Raw genomic sequence first — 22,830 nt, forward strand, 5'->3', positions numbered from 1 at the left:
AGATTTCCCATTCTTCTCTGCCTTCAATTGGAAGTTCCCTTAGAGACCCTCTGGCCAACTCCTTCTTACCCAGCCTCGGAATATGGAAGGGACTTGTTCCCACATCATGCCTGGTTGATGTCAGGGCCAGCCTTGGAGCCCTGTGCCTTGGTGCTGGATCCATGGCTACAGTCAACTAGGTCCTCCCTTTCAAAAGCATCTTCCCCCTGATTTTACAGTATTCAAATCAACAATGCACATAAATCGGAGTGCTCTCCACTCCATGGAGGAAGAAAGACACAACTGGGCCCCCCACCCCAAGGGCAGCCTGGGCCCCCAGTTCTCTCCCACCTGCACAGTTCAGTCTTGTTAAAGGCATCCTAGAAACAGGCATCTTCTGGGACCTTGCTCAACAGCTGATAAAGGGAACATTTTACTGTCAACATATCCTATTTCCCCCGCCCCTTTCCCGATACACAGCCTTAAGCAGAAAGAAAAAAATCTGAAATCTTTTTTAACTTCAGAAAGAGGGACTGAGTGAGCCATCAGGAAGCTCTTTCTGCTTCCGAGAACAGCAAACAGTAGGAAGAGTAACTCGGGGAGAATACGACATCTCTTGCAAGGGCTGGTCCTGGGTGGGTGGGGTGCGGCTCGGCCCGGGGGACCAGGGGCTGGCCGGCATAGCTCGCGCGGGTAATGGCTGCAGACCGGCCGCGGGGAGCGGAGGCGCCCCGAGAAGCCGGGCAGGTACTACCTAAATGTTTGGTGGCGAGGGCGAGGGCGAGGGGGCGGCGCACTGCCCTAGGTAATGATAGTCTGGGAGCCACGCGGGGGCTGCCCGTCGCGGTCGCGGCTACAAAGACAGCTCGGGGACCTCCCGCTTTCCTCCCCTGGGTACCGGCCCCACCCCGCCCCCTCCCCGCAGCCCCCCACCTTCGGCCCGCCTCGCCCCGCCCCCTCCGGGCCCAGCGCGCATGCTCTCTCCCCCCGCCGAGTAACCTGGAGATTTAAAAGCCGCCGGCTGGCGCGCTGGGGGCGGCGGGGGGGACGAGCCCGCGCGCGGCGGCCCCGGGTGACAGGCGCCCGCCTCGGCCAGGTAGGGGCGCGCCCGCCGCGCTCCGCGGGAAGGGTCCCGGCGGGAGGGGCGCGGCGCTGCCGGGCTCCGCGGCGGCGCGTGTGTTGCGCCCTCGGGGAGGGGGCGGCTCGGTGGCCGTCCCGCGCCCGCGCGCTGGCTCCGCGAGTCCCGGGGGGTGTGACGGGCTGCAGGCTCCCGGGGCGCGCCCCTCGCCCTGCCGCGGGCGGGCTGCGGGGGCCCCCGCGGAGCCGCGCTTTCTCTCGCGGAGGCGGGCCAGGCTGGAGGCGCCGGGTCCCCCGCGTCCCCGACCGACCGGGCGGCGGGGCGGGCGGAGAGAGGCCCCTCCCTGGAGCCCCGGGTCTGGCCGACTGCGGGCGCAGCGGCCGCTCGCTCCGGTGGCCTTCTCCCGCGTCAGAGTTTTCTTTGGAAAGTTGCGTTTATTTTCTTCCCTTGTCTCGGCTTCACCGGAAAGGGGCAGGGTGAGTCACCGGGGCGCGCGCAGCCCGGGACCTGGGAGCCGAGGAAGGGGCCGACGGCCGGAACGCCGCGGGGTCCTCGGGCGCGGGCGGCTTGCCTGGGGGGAGTGAGGGGTTGTGAGGAGGGAAAGGGGGCTGAGCCCTTTTGCACGTCAGTCTCGGGGCTTGGCTCAGGGCCGAGAGCTGGGCTGCAGTGTGCGCGCCGTCCTGAGCCTCGGTTATCCGTCAGAAGAGGGGGGGAAAGAAAGGGCGTCCTTATCTTCGCCTCCCGGGCTCAGAGGTGCTGAAAATCCTGAGATCAGCCAACAGGTGTGCTGAGGTGGTCCCCGGGCACCCACCACAGCGTCGCAGGGCTCCGGGCCAGGCCTGCAGGGGAAGGCCCCAGGGAACTGCCGGGTCCCGTGGGTGAGGACCAGGTCTGCCCCGGTCCCCTGTGGTCCCCGGTGCTACATCACTGTGCGTTGACCTTGCCCTTGACCCCTGAATCGGTGTCTGCCTTCCTGACCGGCACTCTTGACCTGCTCCGCTTCCCGCCCTCCCCCGCCCCCCCGCCCCGAGGGCCACACCTCCCTATCTTTTTCCTCAGGGGCCAGACTGGAGGGTACAGTAGGGTTTGGCCCGGTGGGTACCTGGTGCAGACTTGTTCTTCAGCTGTAACACAGACCCCATCCCGGCGAAGCTGCCGTCTGCAGCTGGCCGCAGTCCGTGGACCAGGGCCTAAAGGGATCCTTGCTGGGCTCCCGAAAACGTTCTTCGGGGGCTTGATGAGGCCCTGGGGGGCTTCTGACTGCCTTTCCGGGCTCACTTCGGAGAGGGACAGCCTTGGTGTTGGACGCCCCTGCGCGGAGGCCCGCCCGCAGGCTGGCGTGTTGGGGTGGGGAGGGCAGTGTAGGCTGCTGATTGCCCCAGCCTTCCCTATAGAGCAACTTCTTCCAGTGTGAGATTGCAAAGTTATTTGAGATCACAGCCAACAAATACGGGTCTCATCCTCCCATTCCTCCCTTATCTCCTCTCACCAGGCTTGTCCGAAACCAGGACTCTGTTCTAAAAGTGCCCAGAAAAATGGAACTTGAGTCCACAGGATGAATCTGAAGGTAAAAATACAGCTGTGAGTACAGCTGTGGACGTTCAGGCTCCAATTTAGTGCAGGCATGTTGGGGGTGGGAGTTTTTCTGTCTGCTCATGGAGTGTGCCCCTCCCGGCTCTGCGGTGTCCTTCAGGAGGATGAGGAGCTGCACAGTGATCCTCGGTGGCCACTGAGATACCTCCAGGCTGGGTGCTGGAGGGATAGCGTAAATACCTCTCTCTCAGCCTGGGCAGGGCTCTGGAGAGAAAAGGGAGAGAGGCCGGCTGTTCTTGAGGACTCTGAAAGGCAGATTAAGCTCTCATCAGGACTCTTGGAGCCTGAAACATAGTATCATAGATAACAAGCCAGATTGTCAGGTGTTTATATCCTGGCTGCTCCACAGGCTGAGGGATGAAGGGCAAGTTACGTAACATCTTTTAAGTCTCAGTATCCCTGGCTACAAAATGGACATGACAGTAATAATGAAAATTCCTACTCTGTAGCTTTGTTATTTATTAAATAATAATGGAGCAAATATAAATATATGTACACATCAGTTCAGTTCAGTCGCTCAGTCGTGTCTAACTCTTTGCGACCCCATGAACCACAGCACGCCAGGCCTCCCTGTCCATCACCAACTCCTATGTCTAAAATGTAGAAAGCACTCCAGCTTTATTAAACCATGCATACAGAGCACTGGACTGTGTGCCTGATAGGTAACAAGTGTCAGTTACAGGTAACTGGTGTTAACTATACCCACTGTATGCACACGTGTGCCCTAGTGGACAACAGCACCCACCCTGGGCCTCTGTTCTTGGGTTCTGCTGTAGACTTTGTTTCTTTGGGATCAAGGCCTTCTGTACTCTGGGGAGTCCGTATGACTAGTTAAGAGCCTGGGTTTGAATTCTGTTTCCTTTTATTTACTTATTTAGCTGCACTGGGTCTTGGGTGTGGCATGCAGGCTCTTTAGCTGTGGCATGTGGACTCTAGGTCCCTGACCAGGGACCGAACCTGGGCCTCCTGCACTGGGAGTGCAGAGCCTTAGCTGCTGGGCCACGAGGGAAGTCCCAGTCTTATTTCCTTTTGCACAAATTACTTCACCTATCTGTGCCTCAGCTTCCTCCTCTGTAAGATGAGGATAGCAGTACCTGCCTCGCAGTATTGTGAGGATTAAACAAGCTGACGATCTCAAGCTCTGAGCACAGCCACCGTGATAACGTCAGCTGCTATTGTTTGGTAGCGATGGAGGCAGTCCTTATGGTTCATGCTCAGGAACCAAAGTTTCTTAGCAAGGGAATTATACCGTATACAACTGTATGTAAGCTGTAAACGACACACTTGCAGTTGAACTTGTCCGGTGCAAAGAACACAGCAGGACTTGACGTCCTGGTGTCTTCCCTGTCAGTACTGTGCATGGCTTGTTTTTCGATCAGTCCAGAAACCCCTGCCCTGCCTGTTTCCTCAAGTTGGAAGAAAGTGCCATGAAATGATGAAGGTACAGTGCCTGAAAGGTTAAATGCCTTCTGTGCAGAGAAGACTTTTTTTGTTCTGGTTTTTAGAGAAACTGTGCGAGAGGAGGGAGGGTTCTGAAGTTACTGTTCTGCTCTGTCCTCCCGCCCCAGCCCTGGGAACCCTTTGCTTTCTGGTGTCAGGAAGAAAAACCCAGCCTGGCTTTCTGTATGTTAACAGTCCGGGGCCCTGTTTGCTGGATAGCAAGGGCGGAGGCTGGACCAGTTGGTACCAGGCCCAGTGTCTTGAACGGTGATGCCACTTGACTCCCAGCAGCAGAGCTGCAGCGTGGAGCTTTGTCCAGTGTATTGAGTGTCCCCGCCTGGGGGCAGGGGCTGGTGACAGAGCCATCACGGGATCGTCCTGATGGCTGACCAGAACTTCCTGTGTAAGCCCTTTTTGTGCTACACAGTCTGTGTTTCCTCCCCCACGGGAAGAAGTCCACATTTTGCCACTGACCCTTAACGACTTGTGGGCCTTCTTGCTTCTGATGTTGGAGACAAGCCTACCTCACCTGTTGGCCTTGGTTTCTGTGTCTGTAATGGAGATGATCGTATCCACCTTACAAGGGTACGGTAAGGATTAAATGAGATCACCATATTTAGCAAGGAGCCTGCACAGACCAGGTGCTTGGTACGTTTGTTCTTTTTGCCTTCTTTGTTAATTCTAGAGGTCATTCTCTCTAGGAAGCTGGGATGAGCCAGCTGGAATGGAGTTTGGAGACCAGCCTCTGGTCTCATAGCCCGCAGTCCCTCAGTCATCAGATTCAGGCCAGATGAATGTCTAGGCAGACAGCATGCCCCCAGCAGCAGTCAGCCAGAGACAGACCCCCTTCCCCAGTGCTTTCTCTTATGCCCCCGCCTCCCCCGTCCCAAGCATACTTGAGTTAGCAAATAGCGTTCAAGCTGGGAGTGCCTGACCCATCCCTGGGAGTATGGCAATCTAGATTCCTGCTCCTGGCTCCTGTGGCTTAGAGCAGAGCACCTTCAGTGTACCTGGACACACTGGTCGGATCCCATCAGACAAGAACTCTGAATCAGCCGCACCTTTAAGGCCCTTGGTTGAGCACCTCCCTTGGCAGGGCCTGAGCAGGGACAATGCTCCTTGGTTTCTAGGAGCTGAAGGGCTGGTGGAGTGGGAGACAGGGAAGGACTACAAGTCAGAGACCAGGAGGACCATATCCATCACTCAGTGTCCAGTGAGTGTCATCAGGGTTTGGGAGAAAGGGGTCCTTGGCAGCTCGAGGTTCAGGTAGCCCTGGGGGACGTGGGGACTTTTGCTGGATAAGATTTAGGTGAAAGGGAGGGGAGGGCCAGGGGAGGTAACTGGAACATGATGGCTGCTTTGAAAATAAAAACAAGCCCAGTGCTGATGAATATCCCATGTCCCATGATTTGAGGTCTGGTATTCTTCCCGCCACACCTGACTCAGATCAGGTCAGTCGCTCAGTCGTGTCCGACTCTTTGCAACCCCATGAATCACAGCATGCCAGGCCTCCCTGTCCATCACCAACTCCCGGAGTTCACTCAGACTCACGTCCATCCAGTCAGTGATGCCATCCAGCCATCTCATCCTCTGTCGTCCCCTTCTCCTCTTGCCCCCAATCCCTCCCAGCATCAGTCTTTTCCAATGAGTCAACTCTTCACATGAGGTGGCCAAAGTACTGGAGTTTCAGCTTTAACATCATTCCTTCCAAAGAAATCCCAGGGCTGATCTCCTTCAGAATGGACTGGTTGGATCTCCTTGCAGTCCAAGGGACTCTCAAGAGTCTTCTCCAACACCACAGGTCAAAAGCATCAATTCTTCGGCGCTCAGCCTTCTTCACAGTCCAACTCTCACATCCATACATGACCACAGGAAAAACCACAGCCTTGACTAGACGGACCTCTGTTGGCAAAGTAATGTCTCTACTTTTGAATATGCTATCTAGGTTGGTCATAACTTTCCTTCCAAGGAGTAAGCGACACCTGACTGGGAAGGGGCTAAAAGGAGAGGCAGGTGCATATAGCAATCCCAGGCTCCCGTGGCGGTGTTTTATGGACATTGCCTTTTGTGCATAGTTCCTGCCTGCTGACTTTCACGGCTCAGCCTCCTCCAGGAACCCTGGAGAGCACGGAGCATGCACGCCTGCACCACCTCATGGTGCTTTGCCTGCATCTTGGCCCTTCTGAAGGGCGCTGGTGGGTTGTTTCCCAATCCCCAGCCCCTTCACAGCGGGGCTTGCACAGAGGGGGGCTCAGTGGTGGTGGGTGGGCAGGCTTTAGTCTCACTGACATTTCTCTGGGGGAGGTGAGGTTGTAATGAATGAGGCACACTCTCTTCAAAGGTGGGCAAACTCGGGCTCTTTAGCAGCAACAGAAAAAATGCCTCTTTCTTGGAGCCCCTCACACTCTGCTCACTGCTAAGGGGACTGTTTTGAAGAACACATCCCTAAGACTGAGTCCAGCCCAGAGCCCCCTCTGGTAAATGGGGCTGGTCACAGACCCTAGGATCAGTTCCCTTCAGTTCAGTCCCTCAGTCGTGTCCGACTCTTTGTGACCCCATGGACCGCAGCATGCCAGGCCTCCCTGTCCATCACCAGCTCCCGGAGTTTACCCAAACTCCAGCAGTCAGTCAGAGACAGACCCCCTTCCCCAGTGCTTTCCATTATGCCCCCGCCTCCCTCGTCCCAAGCATACTTGAGTTAGCAAATAGCATCCAGCCATCTCATCCTCTGTCGTCCCCTTCTCCTCCTGCCCTCAATCTTTCCCAGCATCAGGGTCTTTACAAATGAGTCAGCTCTTCGCATCAGGTGGCCAAAGTATTGGAGTTTCAGCTTCAGCATCAGGGCTGAAAGGGCCTCAGAGACCATTGAACTTGAGATCCAGGGGTGGGACCAGCACCATGGTCTAACTCCCGGGCCCAGGGCTCTCTGCTCCTTAGTAGGTCTGCCCAGACCTCCATGCCCTGGTCTCTTTCCTGTATCTGTCACCTTCTGAGGGAGGTCAAGCTCGGGGGTGGGGGTGGGGGGACAAGGATGTGTATGGCTGGGGAGAGCCGCCTGGTCTGGCTGGCTGGCAAAGTGCGAGTTCGCTGCAAGAGAGGCTGGTCAGGTTTCACTTTGCAGGGCTGTAGGGAGCAGGGGGAGGGGACTCCCCAGCAGCCTGAATGTGCCGCTTGCCCTTCTCCTGTGTTCCTCTCCCCCACCCCGGGCCAAGGGGTTCTTTGTGTACCACTACCCCCGCCTTGTAGGGAAGTGTTCATTGTGGCCCAAGTTGAGAAAGAATTTAGCTACTCTGCCAGGAACAGAGTCCAGCTCTGGGAGGGAGTAGGGGAGAGGTCAGTTCTGCCCCCAGATGGGTGGGTTACTCGGATCAGTTTCAGGTGACCGCTGACCCTTGGCACTCTATGTACTTGAGCACTGTGTAGGCAGGTAAAGGATGGGGTAAGTGTAGCTGGTGAACCCTTTTCCACCTGGTTCCTCTTGGCTCTCGGTGGTAGAGGACTAGGACTGCCCGGCCAGTGCCATGCGACATTGTTGGTGGGCACCGTCCATGGTGAGCACCCCACCTGGGGCCAGGGGGCAGGTGTGAGATCACATCGCCGTACAGTTGTAAAGAACTTGAGACAGCATCTAGACTAGCACTCATTTTACAGTGTGGAAACAGTCCCAGAGAGGTATTTCAGGATACACAGCTGTGAAAGTTGCTGAAACTGAACTACACTGTCCAGGCTCCTAGTTCAGAGCACTTTCTAGAATTCAGGAACAGTTTGAACTTTCCGTTCAACCGTTTTTTACCTGTGCAGCCTGGGCGTGTATTTCTCTGAACCTCTCCTTTCATCCTTGTGAAATAGGAATGTCAAATACTTTGTGGGATTGTGCAAATGGTATGAACTGGAGAAGATACATCAGGTACATGCAGACAACCTCCTGAACAGTCAGCAAGTGTCGGCCACTGTGATGATTTTCCGTGGCTGGGAACCACACTGTCCCCTAACTGGAAATGTCTACCCCAGCCTCCATTTCCCTTCGCAGCCTCCAGCACAGGCGCGTCTGCCCAGTGACCTCTCCTCACCTGCTGGGGCCAGCACCTGGGGAGGCATTTACATTCCTGGCATTCTTTGTGCCTTTGGGGGCCCCTGCAGGAGCCACGTGGGTGAGGGGGGTGGAAGCCGACGCAGAGCTGGTCCCCTTGCGACCTCTGCTGCTCCTGTTGGGAATGAGAGACCCCTTCCCACGTTTCTCCACGAGGAGGCCCAGTGCTGCATGAATTTGCAGGTCCTTGCTCTCACACACGGTGAGAGACGTTGGTGGTATTCATCTAAGCTTCCTCACCTGTCAAGTGGGTGCACTCATGCAACTGTCTCATCAAGCCAGTTGGAAGACTCAAACGCTTGGAAGGGCCCCTGGCATGTGGTAGACCTCAGTGTTAGCTGCTGTTGGTCATTGCAGATGAGGAAACTGAGGCTTAGGGAGGGCAGTGAACAAGGCCCTATAGTTACAGTGAGGTGCAGAGCTGGCAGGCGAACCCAGGTCAGGCTGATTGTCGAAACTTGGCCACCCTGGAGAACCCACTGGGATGTCTGGGTTGAAAGAGCTGCCAGTTGACTGTCTCCATCCGGACCGCACTGGGTCAAAGTGGTCCCGAGGGACCTTGGGTCGCCGCTGTTTGCAGGAGGGGCGTCTGATCCGGAGGCCGGCTGCCTGGCGTTAGGTGTGTGTCCGTTTTGACCGTCCCCATGGGGTTGCCAGGTGACTCTGGGAGGCGCGCTCGGCCTAGGCGGGCCCAGGTGAGGGTCGGCAGGCCCCGCCGCCCCGTGGCTGCATTGGCCGGGGGAGGTGGGCGGGCTCTGGGCCCCGGGTCCTTTCCCCTCCCCTCCCCCCGGCCTCCCCAGGCACTTGTGTGTCTCAGAGCCGGGTCTGGGGCTCTCAGGCAACAAAAGCGGCTTCCCTCCGCGCGCTGCCACCTGTTGGGTTTTCACACGTCGGGGGGAGTGGGGGGAGGGAGCCGCTGCCCTTTTCCCAGTGTCTGCGGCCGCCCCCCACCCCCAGTCCGGGGACTGGGGGTCTCTGCCTCCCAGCGTGGCGGGGCTCAGGGGCTGGGCGGGGAGAGGGCCGCAGCAGCTGGAAGGGGCCCGAGCGGGCAGGGGCCGGGGCGGCAGCCGAGGGGGAGTTTGACGGATTACTCTGCGGCCGAGAGGTCTCTCCCTAATCCCCCTTTGTGTCCCGGCTCGCAGCCCCGCGCTCGCTCTGACAAGCTGCTAAGCAGAAGGCTTCCCGTCCGAGCGAAGAAAAGGCGGCGCAGCAGGGCGGACGCTAAATCCCCGGCCCTGGGCCCGGGGGAGGCCGGGGCTGGGCTGCAGGAGGTGGGGGAGGGCCTTCTCTCTGCCGCGGCCGCAGCCCCGGGCCTCCCGCTCTGCGGCTGCATTCCGAGTGGGGCTCCGGCACGTCCTGGGGAGCCTAGGGGGTCGTGGGCCCTGGCTTCTTATGCAGATAGCTGTTGCCGGTGGTCGGGTCGGGGTTGGGGAGCAGACCCTTGCTTCTTTGGAAGTACACTTGAGCCTGGAGAATGCAGGCTGACGTGGGCTGGAAGGCGTGGGAGCTGCATGGAGGCTCCTCCCGCGTCCCCTTCTCCCTCGCTGCCCAGACAGGAGGAATTCCCACAGCCCAGCGGCCCAGGCAGAGAGGTTTGTCATGGTGGAAAGCTCGCCACCTCTCAAGCATGTTCATCTCCCATCTCCTGTCTGGCCAGCACAGGCTTTCTGGGGTGTCCTAAGGCTCCTGTGAAGAGCTCATTTTGGGGGTGCAGGGGGCTAGGTGTTACGAGGTAGGACCAAAGGTACTGGCCCCCTGGGTCTGAGGCAAGGGGCTGGGTGACCCCCCCCCCCCAAGAGGTTTTGGTGAGCTTCCAGAGCCATTCCCTGCCCACGACCCTAGAGGATCTGAGAGACGGCAATGTGGGGTGTGGCTCTGGGGTCCAGTCTGGTGTGGAGGAAACCGGGTCCCTCGTCCTGTGCGGTCTCGGGACCTCTACCTGTGGGATCCTTTGCACCTGCAGCCCCGGCCTGGGCTGGGGGGCATTAGGGAGCCTGGCCCGGGGTGACCCGACCCCTTTCTACTGCTGAGTCTAACCCTAACCCTGCCTCCTCCCCGTTTCCTTCTCTGCAGGGAGGGGCTCCCTGGCCTCGTGAGAAAGATGGCGGGCTCACACAGACCGCACGTCGCGGGGGGCTCGGGGTCAGGCCGGGGCTGGGGCCCTTTGATGCCTGGGCGATGTGGGGGCACCGGCCTGCATAAAGAGGCCACAGAGATGCCGCCCCCAGCCCACTCCCTCGGCCTCTGTCGTCCGCGGGGGCCGCCTGCTACCCCAGCCCCACCTCGCCGGAGGGGTGGCAGGAGCCCCTTTGAACGGCCTCAAAGGCCTCTTTATGCGTCCCTCCACACTCCCTTCCTGGAGGGGCCTTCCCACCCACCCCCCCACCAGCCTCCTCCAGCCCTCTGAGTTTTGGAGAGAAAGTTCAGGCCAAGTTTCACTCCTGTTGCTCAGTTGCACTTCCGTACTCCCTGCTGAGGCCTAACCTGAGAGGGGCCAGGGAGACAGGGGTGCCCTCCAGCCCAGGACCTTCTGCCATCCGCTCAAACCCCTGGCTGAGCCCTTAGGAGCCGCCCTCTGGGGGTCATGCTGGAGTCTCCTTGGGGTGTCTGGGCGTGGGGGCAGCACTTAGGTCCTGCTGTCCCTTCCACCTCCCACCCCGGGCTGCTGTCCGTGAGTTGTTCTTTAGATAAACGTTTCCCAGGCTCCTCTGCTAGAGTGGGTGCTGGAAAGCTGCATTGGTGCCTATAGCCCGCTCTGGGAGTGTGGCACCCGGAGTGTTTGGGTATCTGGAGCTGGGCAGGTAAAATGCAGGTTCACCCTCCATCTAAAGGGCTTGAGCTCTGGGGCAGAGGTCCCTAAAGCTTTCCAGAAGTCTTGGGGTTCCTTCAGCTTCCTTGCTGTCCTGTCATCCAGGATCTGGAAGGAAGGGGGGAAACAGTTGGACCTCGAGAGGGACTTGTTCTCCTAGAGGTCTTCCGTTCCTGTGCACAGGGTCAGCCCCCTTTCCCTCGTCTTCCCGCCCCCTCGCCACCAGGTGAGCTCCTCTGGTGGGTCCAGGAGCCGTGGGGAGGAGGATGAGTCAGAAGCGTCTCTGAGGCTGGAGGGTGGAGGGTGGAGGCGTGGAGTGGACCCTGCTGCCCTGCCTGTGTCCCTGAGGACGCAGGGGGCTCTGAAAGCGGGGGGACCTATCGGGAGTCGTCACTTTCAAGCTTTAGGGAGAGGTGTTCCTTGGGATGCAGATGGGAGCGGGAGGCAGGAAGGTGGTGACAGACTGCCTGTCCGAGCCTGGGCCCTGGGCTCTTCTGTGTCTAGAAGGCTCCGGGAGGACCACTGGTGACTAGAGTTGGTACTGTGGGAGTCCTCCTCTAGCTTCCTCCTCCTGAGGGCTGAGGTGGGGGTCCTCCTCTAGCTTCCTCCTCCTGAGGGCTGAGATGGGAGTCCTCCTCTAGCTTCCTCCTCCTGAGGGCTGAGATGGGAGTCCTCCTCTAGCTTCCTCCTCCTGAGGGCTGAGATGGGAGTCCTCCTCTAGCTTCCTCCTCCTGAGGGCTGGGGGGGGGGGGGGTCCTCCTCTAGCTTCCTCCTCCTGAGGGCTGAGGTGGGAGTCCTCCTCTAGCTTCCTCCTCCTGAGGGCTGACGGGGGGTCAAACGGGAGGCTGGGGCACTGGGGAACGGTAAGGAAAAGAAAGAGGGGCTTTGGAAGGGAGGGTGTTCTCATGGGCTTGGGCGTCTCTTGGGCAGTTCCGGGCTGGGGAGAGTCTGGGGTGGCAGGGGTGCCCAAGAGAGGGAGACCAGGCTCAGCACCCTGAGTGCAGAAGCAGCAGGGCTGGGTGCCCACCTCCTCCCCAGGAATCCCTCAGCTGGCCCAGGCCCTGGTCCTGGGCACAGCGCCTCCAGAGGGTGGAAAGAGGAGCCAGGCATGGGAAGGATTGCCTCTGGAGGGTGGAGAGAGGAGCCAGGCATGGGAAGGATTGCCTCCTGAGGGTGGAGAGAGGAGCCGGGCATGGGAAGGATTTCGTCCTCCTCAGTCCTGGCTGTGGGGAGCTGAACCGAAGGAGGGAGGGAGGCAGGGGGGTTGCTTGATAGTTGCTGGAGAGCTGCAATTTATTCTAAACAATCGGGGCAAACCAGGGTTTGGGAATGGGTGCCGGATGTGGGTGAGGCCGGGTCTGATAAAGTCTCTGTTTGCTCAGGGAGGACCTGGTCCCTTAAAGCCCAGGGCAGGGGAGTCCCCAGGGTGGGGAATGGAAGGGGCTGGAAGCCTTTAGACCCAGAACCCTTCCCTCCAGGTCAGACAGCACTGCCCCCTGGTCTCCATGGCCCCCCGCTTTCCTCCTGGGGTTGCCATGGCAGTGCAGGGACTGGGGAGAACTCGAGCGGAACCCACAGCCCCCAGCTAAGGGTGCTTTCTGGTCCCCCAACCCACTCTGGCGACCACATGGGTCCGTGTTTCACGTTTCTCCCATGCCATCCCCATAGCAGTCCGTGTCTCTTTCCAAAGTGGATGGTCTGGGTCTGAGTGGCTCTTGGAGGAGGAGGCTGCTGGTTGTCCAGCCTCGTGTGAAGTCCCTTTCTTCCTGGGCTACAAGTTGCACAACCCCAGCAGGCAGTTACGGGATGGACACTTCTTAGCCAGCACTGACCGCATCTGATTTCTTTGTGGCGCAGCGCAGACAGCACCTGCAGCATGCTTTGTAATGCACAGGCCCTGCGGGGCTTCGTGGTGTTAGATAAGGAAGCAGACGCTGAGATCGGAAGAGGGCACGGTGCTCCGGGAATGCGCTCGGTGGGGACAGGGGCTGGAGCCAGGCTCTCGGCCGTGAACCTTGCACTGCAGTAGTGCTTTTCAGCAGCGTTTGTGGCGCTGAGTCAGTGAGACTGGAGAAGGCACTCCAGGCTCCAGCCACGAGTGGCCTGAGGCTCTCTGTCCACCTGTCTACCCACCACGGGATGATGACAGGTTAGGGGACCAGGGCTCCCCTCTCTGCCTTCTCTGTGCAGCTGACTTGGTTTTCCCTCTTCTGTGGTCACTTGTAAACAGAATGGACTGAAGTGGGTGCAGTGGTCGGGAAGCAAGACCTAGAGGCCCACTGCCCGAGGGGCTGGGGACCAGGGTGGGTCTTCCCTGCTGGGATCTCTGAGCAGAAGGCCCAACGGAAAGGGCTGCGGGGATTTCTGGGCCAAGAGGGGAGCCGCCCCGGGGTCACTGGCATCATCACAGTGGCTGCCAGGTGGTGAGGCTGGGACCTGGGAGCAGCCCCCCAGTCCCCTGATAGTTGGGCAGCTTACACGGGAATGCTTCTTCCCCATGGCCACTGAGCATGGAGAGAAACTCAAGAGGGATTTTCAGGCTGAGGTTCTTCCAGGGGAGTGCTTTTCAAATGGTTTCAATGACAGGCTCAAACCCAACCCAAGAAACCACAGCCTTTTCTCTTCTCCTTGTCCTCCTCCTTGGGGTGGTAGTTTGGTGCAGCTTGGCTTGTGGCCAGGCAATGTGAAATAGGAAGTGTGATCTTAACAAAGGGGAATTGAACAGCCCAGCTTTGGCAAGTGGAGAGAGAAAAACAAACCGGGCCTTGCAGAGGGTCTCCAGGGGCACCTTGATAACAGTGCCTGGGGAACTGGGAATTCAGCTGGTTTGACTTTTTTTTTTCCCCCTCCCTTCTATACTAGGAAACAAGGGAAGTTGCAAAGATTTCAAAACAGAGAATTACTAACATCTAGTAGCCTCTGGAGTGTACTGAGGTTTAAATATCATGTTTACCTTATTAATTAGGTCAACCTTAAGCTAATATGAACATGCACTTCCTGCCTGCACAATAGGGGGTGGCTCCTGGGTGTCAGGGCCACGCCATCAGCCCGGGGGGTGAACCAGATTCAGAGTTCAGAGTGAATCCTAGAGCTTAGGTTCCCGGAACTTAATGCTCTGTGTTTGTGACTGTCCCTGCCCTTTTAGGATCGAGTGTTGACATCTGTACCCTGCCGAGGCCCCCCACGATGACAGGCGGTTAGCATGGCTGAGAAACCAGACCTGCACAGTGGGCCTGCAGGAGTGGGTTTCTGGCTGAGTCCTCGGCGGTCGGTGGCAACCAGGAGAGGCCTCGGCGTCTGCAGCAAGGCGGAGACGGAGCCATTCTGGAGCGTGTGAGCGGGCCAGAGCCCCACTTGCCCGGTCCAGCATGGTCCAGAGGCTGTGGGCAGGCCGCCTGCTGAGGCATCGGAAGGCCCAGCTCCTGCTGGTCAACCTGCTGACCTTCGGCCTGGAGGTGTGCCTGGCGGCGGGCATCACCTACGTGCCACCCCTGCTGCTGGAAGTGGGGGTGGAAGAGAAGTTCATGACCATGGTGCTGGGTGAGTCACTGCATCCTCTTCCCCTCCTGCTCCAGAGACAGGCCTCCCAGGGAAGGAAGGCACCAGCGCCTCTACCCAGAAGGTGCCTGCTGCCCCTTAGCCAGGGGGTCAGTGCTGCTGAACAGAGGGCTGACCCTGCGCCGAGGGGCTCCGAGAGAAAGAGGAGGACAGGGCCGTTCCCTGGTTACCTCTGTGTCCCAGGCCCCTACACATGTACAGCCCCCTGAGACGTGGAGAAACTGCCTCATCAGTTTGCAATTCAGACCTGTGGCCTCATCCAACTCCTGCAATAACGCTTTGAGGTTACCCATTTCAGAGAGAAGACAGTGGAGGCTAATGAGAGATTAGGTGACTTAGCCCAGCTGTACTGCTAACTTAGCTATGGATAAATTGGGTTGGGGTTCCCCCCACAACCAGCAAGGGCTCTTTCTGGCCCCCAGGGCAGGGGCTGGGCTCCTGGCTGGAGACGAATTCTGCGAAAGCCACAGAAGGCGAATGGGCACCATCGTTTGGTGGTGACCAAGCAAACGGTCACTTCCTTCACTCCCAGGAAGAGGGGTCTGTCGGGATGGCAGGGTCGGGGTCAGCCTGCCTGTTGAAACCCTGCCTCCCGCCCTCCCTGGCTCCGTGCCCGTGCAACTTATCACTGACCGGCTGCTTCATGCCTCAGTCTTAACATGGGGCGTTAGTGATCCCAGTTGTGAGGCATGTGTCGGGGTCCGGTGAAGTGGTTAGCACAGCACCAGTGCGGAGTGGGCCCTGCATGCGATGTCGTCGCCGCGTCCCTCCTTCTCGAGGAGGTTGGTCCCCGTCCCCCGCCCCTCCTGAGCCCTGGCCTTTCGCTCACACTCCTCGCCCTTCTTGCAGGCATCGGTCCGGTGCTGGGTCTGGTCTCGGTCCCGTTGCTTGGCTCGGCCAGTGACCACTGGCGCGGGCGCTACGGCCGCCGGAGACCCTTCATCTGGGCCCTGTCCCTGGGCGTCCTGCTGAGCCTCTTCCTCATCCCGAGGGCCAGCCGGCTGGCGGGGCTGCTGTGCCCGGACGCCAGGCCGCTGGAGCTGGCGCTGCTGATCCTAGGCGTGGGGCTGCTGGCCTTCTGCGGCCAGCTGTGCTTCACACCCCTGGAGGCCCTGCTCTCTGACCTCTTCCGGGACCCGGACCACTGTCGCCAGGCCTTCTCCGTCTACGCCTTCATGATTGGCCTCGGGGGCTGCCTGGGCTACCTCCTGCCCGCCATCGACTGGGACGCCAGCGCCCTGGCGCCCTACCTGGGCACCCAGGAGGAGTGCCTCTTTGGGCTGCTTGCTCTCATCTTCCTCACCTGCGTGGCAGCCACGGCATTCGTGGCCGAGGAGGCGGCCCTGGGCCCAGCCGAGCCTGCGGAAGGGCTCTCTGCCCCCTCGGTGCCGCCCTGCTGCCCAGGCCGCACCCGCCTGGCCCTGCGGAGCCTGGGTGCCCTCTGTCCTTGGCTGCGCCGGCTCTGTTGCCGCACGCCCCGCGCCCTGCGCCGGCTCTTTGTGGCGGAGCTGTGCAGCTGGATGGCATTCATGACGTTCACGTTATTTTACACAGACTTCGTGGGCGAGGGGCTGTACCAGGGCGTGCCTGGGGCTGAGCCAGGCACGGAGGCCCGCAGACACTATGATGAAGGTAAGGCCTTGGCTGTCCCGGGGGGCTGCTGTGGGAGCTGCCCTCCAATGGATGTTCGGGCATAGGGAGACGCCCACAGCCCACAGATTTCCCCACCTGGAAAATGGGCCAGCGTGCAGGCTGCATATGCAGTTGCTGAGGGAGAAGAGCAGCAGGTTGGCTGCAACCTCAGTGGAGCCTCGGGCTGTTTGTCAAGTTTTGATCAGTCATTGCCCCAACCTGGCGGATGGAGAGGCTGAGCTTATTTCAGGTCCGGAGGCCGGGCCGAGGTCTGCCTGGCCCCACGTTCTGTGTGCGCTCTGCGCCGCCGCTGCCGTGGCCACGCCTTGCAGCTCAGGTGTCCCAAACTCTTCCTTTGGAGGCCCTGGCGGGGCTGTCTTGGCCCCCTCCTGGAAGCTGAGTGCTCTGAGCCCTCAGAACGGCTTCCTTGGCCCTTGGCCAGTGGCTGTGATCACTTTCCCTAATCTAGACTCCTGCTGCTTGGGGTGGGTGCGGGGTGCTGGGTGCGGGTCTGGCAATAGCGGGTCTTGGGCAGCAGGGACCAATGCTCCTGGTTCCGAGTGCCCTGTGCCCCTGTGCTGAGCCTTCTCCCAACTACGTCTCATGGCCTTTCCCCCTCCACCCCCAGAGGTCCGGATGGGCTCAGGGACTGGTGCTCCTGGTTCCGAGTGCCCTGCGCCCTGTGCTGAACCCTCTCCCCAGCCCCATCTCATGGCCTCTCCCCCTCCACCCCAGGGGTCAGGATGGGCTCAGGGTCCGGATGGGCTCAGAGACCGGTGCTCCTGGTTCCGAGTGCCCTGCGCCCTGTGCTGAGCACTGTCCCCACCCCCTCTCATGGCCTTTCCCCCTCCACCCCCAGGGGTCCGGATGGGCAGCCTGGGGCTGTTCCTGCAGTGCGCCATCTCCCTGCTCTTCTCCCTGGTCATGGACCGGCTGGTGCAGCGGTTCGGCACCCGGGCAGTCTACCTAGCCAGCGTGGTGGCCTTCCCTGTGGCGGCTGGCGCCACATGCCTGTCCCGCAGCGTGGCGGTGGTGACCGCCTCGGCTGCCCTCACCGGCGTCACCTTCTCTGCCCTGCAGATCCTGCCCTATACGCTCGCCTCCCTGTACCACCGCGAGAAGCAGGTACTCAGCGGAGCCGGGGGAGGGAGGGCTGACCTAGCAGTCTGGAGCCAGGGTCTGGCCAGAGAAGCTGGAGGAGGAATTCTTTGACGGGAGAGGAAGCCTGTTGTGGTCCCAGGGCCAGAGACCTGGGCTGCGGAAGGAGGGTGTAGATAAGATTCTGGGAATGACATCCTGATGTCAGGATTATAAAGCCCTTCAAGTGGATGATTGCAGGAAATGTGAAATCCTCTGGAAATCCTGAAGAAGCAGGCTAGTCAAAGTCCTCAGTCTGGGTTGCAGTGTTCTGTGCAGAAGCAGGGGGCTGGATCAGATGACCTTTGGGGCACCTAGCTTCCGCAGCCTGTGAGTGGGAAAGGCCTGGCGTGGGCCTTGTCCAGGGAGAGACCTGGTTACTGACCTTGCTCTGGTCTCAGACAGGGAAGGCTCCCGACTCCTCCCTCCCCTCTTTCAGTTTATCTTCCTTTTCCTGCCTCCCTCCTTTGCCTCGTCCGCTTCCCCCACCCCCACGGTGGATCTCTCAGAGCCTGAGGCCCCTGCCACTGCTCGCCTGGGCACTGTGTAAGTCGGGGGACCTCCTCCCTGCTTAGCCCCCCTCTAAGCAGTGGCGATGGCACCCCACTCCAGTACTCTTGCCTGGAAAATCCCATGGACAGAGGAGCCTGATAGGCTGCAGTCCATGGGGTCACGAAGAGTCGGGCACGACTGAGCGACTTCACTTTCACTTTTCACTTTCATGCATTGGAGAAGGAAATGGCAACCCACTCCAGTGTTCTTGCCTGGAGAATCCCAGGGATGGGGGAGCCTGGTGGGCTGCCCTCTATGGGGTCGCACAGAGTTGGACACGACTGAAGCGACTTAGCAGCAAGCAGCCCCTCCAGGAGCCTCCTCCTGTGGGAACCTTCTGAGCCAGGCTGTGTGGTCACCTCTGTGACCTCCACTAGCCTCACTGAGCTGCAGCCCTGTTGCAGAGTTCTGTCCAGGGGTGTCCCAAGAAAAAAGAGACTCAGCCTGCTGTCATAGGGCTTCCAAACTGCAGGGGAGACCTGTTCTGCCCCTTGCAGGCCACGGGTGAGGAAACACCTAGCTGGGGGGCGTGTTAACCCAATCGGTAGCTGCAGGGGTGGGTGTGGGTGGGGGAACCTGACCCCCGCGGCCCCTGTGGGTGCCGATGACCTTTATCAGCCTCCAGTCTCTCCTGCGCTGACTGGGGGCTCAGGCTGGCGTCCAGGGGCCAGCCTTGGACACGTGCCAGGAAATGTGCTGCGGTTGGTCTTCCCCTAGACTGGGGAGCACGTCTGTCCCCAGGGCAGGGCGGCCGGCTGGGGCAGGGTCCCGGGCACCGTTGGCCCCGTGCTGCCTGCCCGCCTCCTCCGCTTCCTGGCAGCACACGAGCCTTGGCTAGAGCTCCGCCGCGGTCTCCCGGCTCTGATGCAGCCGACCCTGAGAACGCGGTGTTCCAGGCACGCGTGGGCCCTGGGACGGCTGTCACACGGGCCTTGTCCTCAGATGGGAGGCTCTGGGGCGTCCCAGGCAGGGCAGGGGCAGGCCGTGGTTGTCCCCGGCAGACGGTGAGAAGGACAGGACGGCTCCTACAGGAGCACATCCAGGCCATGGGAGCCAGGACGGGTGTTCCTCTCTTCTCCAGGCTGAGTCTGAGGACCCTGCCTGGCCCAGGCTGGGGCCACAGACCTCACAGGAGGGCAACAGCTGCAGCCTGGGCCTAGGCCCCGCAGCGGGCACATCTCTGTGTGGGGGTCGACGGTTTCCGGTGGCAGGTGGCAGGGGCCGGGAGGAGGAGGCCGGGAAGGAGCGTGCGGTTCAGGCGGCGGACCTCACCTGTGTTCCTCCGCTCCGCCGTGTCTCTCTGCCCGCCTGTCTTCCTTCTCCTGTCTTTCCTTTTACCTTGGGGTTCTGTTCCCCTCCGAACTGGCAGTACTGAGTGCATCTGCCATGCTGATTTGAGGAGAGGCTGGAGGAGACCTCGACATGTGGTTTCAGGGGTCCCCTTCCGGGCCCCCGACCCCCACTCCCGAGGAGACTCCTCGCAGGAGACGCAGACCACGCCGGGGTCTGCCCAGTTTTCTGCCCTGCTCCCGATTTTCATTGAGGCCCTTTGCTGGCTTCCTCTCGACCCTGAGTTGAAGGCCTGGGCCGGTTCTCACAGCTGGGGGACCCCGTGTCTGGGTGCTGACCTGTCCTGGTGTGTCCCCCTCCCCTCCCCCAGGTTTTCCTGCCCAAGTACAGAGGAGACGACGGAGGCGGTGCCGGCGAGGATGGCGTGATGACCAGCTTCTTGCCGGGCCCCAAGGCTGCATCCCCCTTCCCCCACGGACACGGGGGGCCTGGCGGCCTGCTGGCAGCCCCGCCCGCTCTCTGCGGGGCCTCCGCCTGCGAGGGCTCCGTGCGCACCACGGTGGCTGAGCCACCGGAGGCCAGGGCAATCCCGGGCCGAGGCATCTGCCTAGACCTGGCCATTCTGGACAGCGCCTTCCTGCTGTCTCAGGTGGCCCCGTCTCTGTTTATGGGCTTCATCGTTCAGCTCAGCCAGTCCGTCACTGCCTACATGGTCTCGGCGGCAGGCCTGGGTCTGGTTGCCATTTACTTTGTCACGCAGGTAGTATTTGACAAGAGTGATTTGGCCAAATACTCTGTGTAGGGTGCTCGCCAGGCACGGAGGGCGGAGGGCCTGCCTCCCGGTCCGGCTCTCCCTGCTCAGCCTCCTGGGGCCGGGGTTGGCCTTGCCCTTTCTGCTGCTGCCAAAGTGGTTGGTGTGGCTCTCCGCTGCCTCCTGGTGGCAGCGAGGTGCTTCTTCCCTCCCACCTCTTTCCCTCCCAGCCCTAAGCTAGTCTTGGCTGGCTTGGTAGCTCTTCAGAAGGCTTCAGTCTGGACTTCTTCAAGGGGAGAAGGGCAGGGCATTTAAGTAAGTCCACGCACTGGAATGCAGGACTCTGCCCAGGGATCACCCAGGCTCAAGGTGGACAGCTAGTGTCCTGGTCAAGATACACCCAGTGAAGGGATTGGGGTAAATCCCAAATTTGAGTAAATGCAACCACCTGTTCTGGCACCAAGGGCCTTTATCCTGTAGGTTCTCCCATCGTCGCTCCTGCGTGGGAGTTTCTGCTGTGAGACTCTGCAGGATTTGCAAGTACGAAAAGGACTTGGGGGGAGCACAATCCTGAGTGGTGAAGGCAAGCTGCCCCGCCCTCCAGCACCCCCTTTCTGCTATTCCCCCTCTCCTACACTTAGGACTTTGCTTGTTGGCCCCTGTGGTGCCATCACAGGGACCCTGGTCTTTAAATATTTAACTTATTTATTTAAGTAGAAGGAGAATCAAGGTGTCTAGGAGTTGGGTAGGATGAGATCCTCGGTGACTAGGTCCCCTGAGATGGTTGGTTATTGGGTTGAGGGTTGCCAGAATCTCCTTCTCCTGGAGGGATTGGTCTGGCCCCCAAACTGCCTAACCTTGACCTTGCAAACTCCACTCACCCCAACTGATATCCCAGCTCCTGGTACCCGAGGTGGGGAGGGCTGGGGAATGTGAAGGGTGGGGCTCCAGGTCTCAGCAGCCTCCCTAGCACCCCCTACCCCATGATCCTGCCAGCCCCCAAACCCCCAGCCTAGGGGGGCCTAGGACTGGGACTAGGCCTCCAAGCCTAGGACTTGGGCCTAGGACTGGGCCTCCAAGCCCACCTTTCCTCCCCCGCTCCACAGCCCCCTCCTTGGGGCTGTTTTGGGACCAGAAGCACAAAGTGTGGCTCCTTGAGCCTCTATCCGTCTCAGCCCCCAGGGCATATCTGTGCTTAAGAACTCTAGCGCAGAAACTCAGGAGCACCCCCTGCCTGGGCTAAGGAGGTCTTATCTCTCTGGGGGTTTAAGTGCCGTTTGTAATAATGTCACGTCTTATTTATTTAGCGGAGTAAATATTTTATGCTGTATGTGAGCAATCAGAGTATAATGTTTATGGTGATGAAATTAAAGCCTTCTTCTATGTTTCATCGGTCTTTGTGTCTTTTCTGAGGGGGAAACACCAGCCCCTGTCAAGACCCGGTCTGGGCAGCGGCAGGTCCCAGTACCACCAGCAGGTGGAGCCATAGACCAGCACTCATCTGTCTTCTGCCTGTTGGGTTGTGCTGCCTGAGGACTGGGGAAACCCTCTAGGGGGGAAGGGGAGTAAGGCACAGGGAGGGGGCGCATTTTCCTTATCACAGGGCTCACAGTGAGGCCAAGAAGACGAGCAAGCGCCCGTTATCAGCCTCAGCAAGAGGACGCACCTGGCAACCTTAATGGTCTTTGAAAGCTGCTTTGCTTTCTGGCATTAACAGATGTCCCGGCTCACCTTGTGTGTTTCTTGCCATAGATCTGAAATGAGCTATTTTCTCTAAGGGCATCTGATTGATTTCTGTGGAAAAAGGTTTTTTTCCACAGCAACCATAATATTGGCATTGGGGGTGCTTAGGTTGATTGTTGGTATTAGGCCTTTTCTGTGGACAAAACTAGGGGAAAAAATATTTAATGTCAATACGTGGTGAGTTTCTATTGATATTGCCTGTTTAAGTTCAGGATTAGAGATTCAGTTCAGTTCATTCGCTCAGTCATGTCTGACTCTTCGCGACTCCATGAATCGCAGCACGCCAGGCCTCCCTGTCCATCACCAACTCCCGGAGTTCACTCAGACTCACGTCCATCAAGTCCGTGATGCCATCCAGCCATCTCATCCTCTGTCATCCCCTTCTCCTCCTGCCCCCAATCCCTCCCAGCATCAGAGTCTTTTCCAATGAGTCAACTCTTTGCATGAGGTGGCCAAAGTACTGGAGTTTCAGCTTTAGCATCATTCCTTCCAAAGAAATCCCAGGGCTGATCTCCTTCAGAATGGACTGATTGGATCTCCTTGCAGTCCAAGGGACTCTCAAGAGTCTTCTCCAACACCACAGTTCAAAAGCATCAATTCTTCAGCTTTCAGCTTTCTTTATAGTCCAACTTTCACATCCATACATGACCACTGGAAAAACCATGGCCTTGACTAGACAGACCTTTGTTGGCAGAGTAATGTCTCTGCTTTTTAATATGCTATCTAGGTTGGTCATAACTTTCCTTCCAAGGAGTAAGCATCTTTTATTTTATTTTTTTTCAATTCTGAATACTCTTATATTAGCTCCACTTCAAACATCAAAACAAATTAAAAAAAAAAATCCACACTGGTCAAACTGCTACAAAACAGTTCTTTAAACAGGTTGGAGGCACGGGTATGGCTTCATTCTGCTGCATCACAGTTATATCTGGCAGTTTTGCTTACCTAATTCTGTTTCTGAAACAAGCAACATCCAAAACAGACAAGAGTCAGGAATGTGCCGATTGTCTCCGACGTTTCCAGGCGCTCCCTGATCAGGCCTTCTTCCTGGCATTACTGAGCTTTCTCTCCCTGACTCTCAAAAGGCTAGTTCCTTTCTCAGGACTGACACGGGGTCATCAATCGTATGAACCCAAAGTTTTTAGTCTTGAAAGTGACTTTAGAAGAGGGTATAGGAC

The 22,830-nt window shown here is 58.9% G+C and overlaps 1 protein-coding gene across 4 annotated transcripts; it reads left to right on the forward strand.

The window, feature by feature from the left end:
* The first annotated feature begins 650 nt into the window (after window positions 1-650).
* Window positions 651-21,299, forward strand: SLC45A3 (solute carrier family 45 member 3). 4 transcript variants are annotated; one of them, XM_086345613.1, is made up of 6 exons: window positions 1,009-1,075; window positions 2,550-2,624; window positions 14,135-14,529; window positions 15,397-16,179; window positions 17,039-17,304; window positions 19,529-21,299. In XM_086345613.1, the coding sequence occupies exons 3-6, from the start codon at window positions 14,358-14,360 to the stop codon at window positions 19,958-19,960; spliced, it is 1,653 nt and encodes a 550-aa protein (XP_086201739.1). In that variant the 5' UTR covers window positions 1,009-1,075; window positions 2,550-2,624; window positions 14,135-14,357; the 3' UTR covers window positions 19,961-21,299. The 4 variants fall into 4 exon arrangements, with proteins under 4 accessions (XP_086201740.1, XP_086201737.1, XP_086201739.1 ...); XM_086345614.1 differs by lacking the exons at window positions 1,009-1,075; window positions 2,550-2,624 and adding an exon at window positions 651-726; XM_086345611.1 differs by lacking the exon at window positions 2,550-2,624 and having other exon boundaries at window positions 949-1,075.
* Window positions 21,300-22,830: the final 1,531 nt, after the last annotated feature.

This window comes from Bos grunniens, chromosome 16 (genome assembly GCF_055505025.1).
Source record: "Bos grunniens cultivar Pamir isolate PY7600 chromosome 16, Bosgru_T2T1.0, whole genome shotgun sequence".
NCBI classification, from domain to species: domain Eukaryota; kingdom Metazoa; phylum Chordata; class Mammalia; order Artiodactyla; family Bovidae; genus Bos; species Bos grunniens.